At 43.0% G+C, this 4,948-nt stretch overlaps 1 protein-coding gene across 1 annotated transcript; it reads right to left on the bottom strand.

Annotated features, from left to right (window-relative positions):
• Positions 1-3,337: 3,337 nt before the first annotated feature.
• On the bottom strand, positions 3,338-4,726 carry TMEM100 (transmembrane protein 100). The gene has a single exon (XM_090291058.1). It carries the CDS (start codon positions 4,529-4,531, stop codon positions 4,115-4,117), a length of 417 nt encoding a protein of 138 aa, XP_090147184.1. The 5' UTR covers positions 4,532-4,726; the 3' UTR covers positions 3,338-4,114.
• Positions 4,727-4,948: the final 222 nt, after the last annotated feature.

The raw sequence follows: 4,948 nt of genomic DNA, 5'->3' as shown, positions 1-4,948 counted from the left end.
AGTCACTTAATGCCCCCTGAACTGTAGTCTGTCCCTCTGCAGAGCTGGGTGAACACTAGCACTGCTGGCCTCAGAGGGGTAGAGAAGGTCAGGTAATATCGCAGAGTAGAGGCTGCTGTCTTCAATACACAAAATGAAGTGCTGAAGTCAGGGAGTCATGTAAAAATCAAGTATAAACAAAACTCCCTTGAAATTCCTTAGATAAACTTTAAATCTCTGGGGTGCCCTTGGAGGAATTCGCTTCTTTTGTTTCTCTTTAGATTTCTGCCCCGGTCTTCCTTTCTGAGGGGCAGCTTTAATGGCAGTGGGGGGTTGTGGCGGGGGTGCGGGAGTAGGGGGAAAACTTCTCACTCTCCTGATTTTTGTTGTTCTTGTTGTTGAGGGCATTTAATTGAATTTCCACATTCAATATACTTTTACAATGACTCCAGTATATGTGAAAGCACTGAATATTATAACGATTTTAGGAAAATGTAAGTTATGACTCATCGTTGGAACAGGTGCTTTCGCCAGTTTATCTCGGGTCTAGAGAGTCTTGTGGATAATGTCAAGGTTAAACAAAGTGACCCAGTAAAGCCATTTAATCAAAACAAGGGGCTGCGTCATGCTAAATGACACGTTAGGACAATGAGTAGAGAAAGAAGCTGAAGTCAACATTAGATTTATAAATAGCAACTTTGCCATTATGTAGTACTTTATAGCTTACAAAATAATTTCTCAAAAATTAACCTTATTTTAAAGATGAGGTTTAACTTCTCAAGATTATCTGACTAGTTTAGCAGAAGAGCTGGGATTCATAACCAGTTCTTCCAACTTCAAAACCATAATACTTGCTAGGAGACCAGAATATCTTCTCCCCTTCTCCTTCTTCTTCTTCTTTCTCTGCTCTCTGCTGTGTTTCTCCCCACTCCCTCTCTCTCCCTCCCTCCTCCCCTACCTCCCTTTAGGGATGGCATTGGTACAAAGAAGTAAATTTGAGGATTTGTGATCTGGCTCTCCTGGTCTCAGCCACCTGCGCAACCTACCTGACCTTGACCACCTTCTCTAGGCGAGATTCCCTAGATTAACTAAGACAGTGAGATGGGAGAAGCAGAGTTACCCATGTGGCTGTGGCTCTCACCTAGACAGAAACCTGCCCCACAGGATGGGGTTAAAAGTTGTTTCTGTGCTTTCTGGGCTGTGTGGGATTTAGGGGAAATCCTGCTGGGTAATATATCTACTTTCTGATGCCCCAGGAGGGAGCCAGGTTATCATTTTAATACACATATGTCTGCATCATGCTTATGAATGCATTTAACCTCTGCTTATATTGCTATATGATAAAACAATTTGAAAAGACAACCCTTACCCAATAAGGCATATGTTATGAAATAATTTTGATATCACAATTCAAGTCTGTTTTTGACCAGGACTATCTATGTGTAGGACTATCTCTTTGTAGGAATGTGTACCCTTTAATGTGACCAGTCTCCCTAGATAGGAAAAGTTCTTCCCATATTTTAGAGGAGAGCCCAGAAATAGCCACTGTGAAGTGGCGTAAGGAGGAGGGTGGGTGTGGGCTCCGTAGAGAATCTTTGCTGAGTCCTCATATCCAAGAGAGAGAGTCCCTGTCTCCAAGGATGACCCCATGTTGGTCATTACAATTTAAGTCATTCTATGGGGTTTCTTTTGGGACTCAGGTAGCAGCATGAGGCCCCCTGGTGGCCTGAAGTAATTCATGAGTTTCCTTTTCAGGCATTTCAAAGGGCAGGTGTGGCTGACGGAGTACAGGGTGGTAAAGACTCTCCCAGACCTGGTGCTTACAGAAGAGGCAAGCACAGTAGGATGACCTATTCTGAGAGTTGAGAACTAATGTATTTTCTTTTAAGCAATTAAAACAAATGGACTGTAACTCTGGATAAACCACGCACTTTCTAATTTTTTATTTGTTAGTTTACTTAGCAAGTCCTTATTGAGTACATATTCTGTGCAAAACATTTTATTAGGCAACACATGGGGTAAAAAGAAATAAAGACACATCATCCACTTCTAAGGCGATTTGGAAGAGAATAAAACGTAGATGTCACCAGCATGGTAGAAAATGACAGGTGCCCTCAGAGAATAAGTAAGTAAAGACTCTTGAAGGGGCAGTTACTTTCAGAAACAAGGGGCGGCTTTTAGGAAGAGGTTGCATTTAATATGGGGCTCTACTGAGAAGAAGGATTTGGATATATTGAGATGGGGAGGGAAAGGATAGCATTCTGGAGGAAGAAAAACAGAAGTTTGAATAGACATGGAGGAAAACCAAAGCCTGATCCGGGAAGAATAAATAGTCTGGTCTGGCTAAACTCATAAGACCTTTTGGGTTGCAGTGAGTGAAAGCTGGATACATCTGTTTGGATCAGACTGTGGAGAACCTTGAACACTTGCCTGAGAATTCTTCATCAGCAGTGGGGAGCCTTTGCATATCTTTGCACAGAAAAGAGGCGTGCCAAAGCATAGAATCTGTCCCATTGAAATAAACACAATGCCACACCCTTGCATTTCATCCGGAGGAGGGTTGCTCTCCGTGTTGAAGATAATTGTGGTGTACTCAACTGTAATCAACAACTCCAGACTCACCATCTGACCTTCAAAGCCAGGAATGACTAAGCCATCAAGACATCTTCCCTTAACAAAACTACCTGAGTACAGGGAGTGAGAGTGGTCAGTGACAGAGGTGCCTGACACGTTTAGTAAAATTCTTTGGTAGAATGCCTTTCATCCAAAGGGCTATGCTAGATTTTTTTCGTTTTGCCTTGTTTTTCCAAAATTAAAAAAAAAAAAGGCCTCATACCTAACAATCTTCCTGCTTTAGTTAAGTGTGGTTTAAACTATATGGACCAGGAATATTTCTGGCTAGAGGTATGGGTAGAGCCCTAGCCGTGTGTAGAAGAACTCAATGTTCACTGAATTGAAACAATAACCTTAGAACTAACATAGTTAAGCAGCCTGAGAATCTACACAATGCCTCACATATAGTTGGTGCTCAAAAATATGTTAAGTAAATAGGTGATGACTGTTTTCAATAAATATGTAAAACACATTGAACGACACATTATAAAATTCCAGACCTCAGGTATTGATTTCCTAATTGTAGTGGAATAGACGTCTTTTAGACTATAGTAAAAATAATTAACAGTATTCTTTAGAAGTCACACACACAAAAAAATCATGTATAAAAAATAAAAATCTTGTAGTTAAATTGGCAGAAGCAATGTGACCATCTGAGAACAATACCACTGAGACATCACAGACGAGGCAAGGGAAGATGGGCAATTTGGAACTACAATAAAAATAACTGCAACAGAAACAGCCATTTAGGAAGTTTCAGCAGCAATGAATATTTATTATTTCAAATGAAATGTACATTAAAACTTTATATAAAAATCATCAAAGTGCTATATTGATTTTAATATTAATTTAATGCCCCCCCTCTGCATGTCATCTAGTAGCTACACCCTTTACCTCTTTTCACTTCTGACACATCATTATCATCACCTAAAACTGTCCAATGTTAAAACATAAAAAATATTAGTTTATCCTTCAAGAGAAAGTACCACCAGTTATGAGTTACTGAAAGTGAAAAATAACACAGGTGCCAGTCAACTTATCAAAAAAAGAAATCATCATAGAATTTCATAGAAGTACGCCAAGTTCAAGGCCATTCAGACTCTCGGCAGAACGTTTTATGACACAGCCTCTTGGGCGTGTGGGTTATTTCTTTTGGAGGCGGGTCACTGGTGTGCCAGAAGCATCCGATTATTTTCTCTTCTTTTCTTGGCTACTTTCCAAGGTGACCCAAATGTTGGCTAATGCTGCACACCTCCCATGACCCTGGCAATATTTAAGGCGGCGAAAAAGCTGCTTTTACTATCTGAGAAATAGCCCTTAGAGTTAAGTTTGTCATTAAAGAAGACACAAGTCGGTCCTCGCACGGGAGAACGGCCTCCGCCCTCCTACCCGCCATCCACTCCCGTTCCTCTGGTCTGCCTGGTGCCAAGTCCGTTGTCCCCCACACGCGTTCTGGGTGAACTGGCTGACGCAGGGAGAGCGGGATGCTCAGGCCACATACCCCACTCGGTCTCGTTCTGCCCTAAGCAAACAAGCTTCTCCGATTTGCCATGAGAGCTGTCTGACTCTCCCGTCTCTTGGCTTTTTTGTTCCTCTGCCTCACCTTCCAGCACAAGGCACTGGAGGCTAACAAAAAAAGTCCTGACGACAGAAGGACCAGGCCCAGGATGGAGATGATGGAGCCGTGGGAGTTGAAGCTATAAGCCACTGCGGTGACCACTATGCCAGCGATGAGAATCACCACGGCGAAGGGGATGAGGCAGCGGTAGCAGGAGAGCTCCGCACCCCCGGTGGCGGCCATCAGCTGAATCTCACTGACCAGGGGGACCGTGGTGACCACGACCTCACCCTTAGGGCTCTTCTCCGTTGTCCCTGGCTTGGGAGACTTTGGAGTTCCCAGGATCTCCTTGACGGGCTCTTCAGTCATTTTTACAGCCATGTTCTGGAGCTGGGTTCGGAGATTAGAGGTGGGGGGTCTCACCCGGGTAGAGGCTGTGGAGGAGAAGATAGGAGGAGTCAGCTAAATGCATGAGAGGGAGCCCAGCGAAGAAAAGTAAAGAGCTGGGGAGACACCCCTGTGTTCTTTTCCAGGAGGCACGAATGCATGTGAAAATCAACCATAATTTCTTTTTTCTAACCGTTTGCATTCTCTTTGCATTTGGGCAAAAAGCAAGAGAGCCGAAAACCATAAAGAAAGGAAAGATATCAAAACCAGGATGCACTTTGCAGTGTTTAATAAACCCTGGCCATCTACACATGTTTTATTAGCCTTTCCACTTTGTCTATTTCTTCTCTTTCCTCTAAGCACACCGAAAAGCGTCCTTCCTAATCCAAAGGCCTCATTCAGAGGGAGACT

This window comes from Furipterus horrens, unplaced genomic scaffold, assembly GCF_987537825.1.
Source record: "Furipterus horrens unplaced genomic scaffold, mFurHor1.1.pri manual_scaffold_11, whole genome shotgun sequence".
Classification (NCBI taxonomy): domain Eukaryota; kingdom Metazoa; phylum Chordata; class Mammalia; order Chiroptera; family Furipteridae; genus Furipterus; species Furipterus horrens.
Note: the sequence above shows the minus strand (reverse complement) of the source record. Positions and strands in the feature narration are given on the sequence as shown.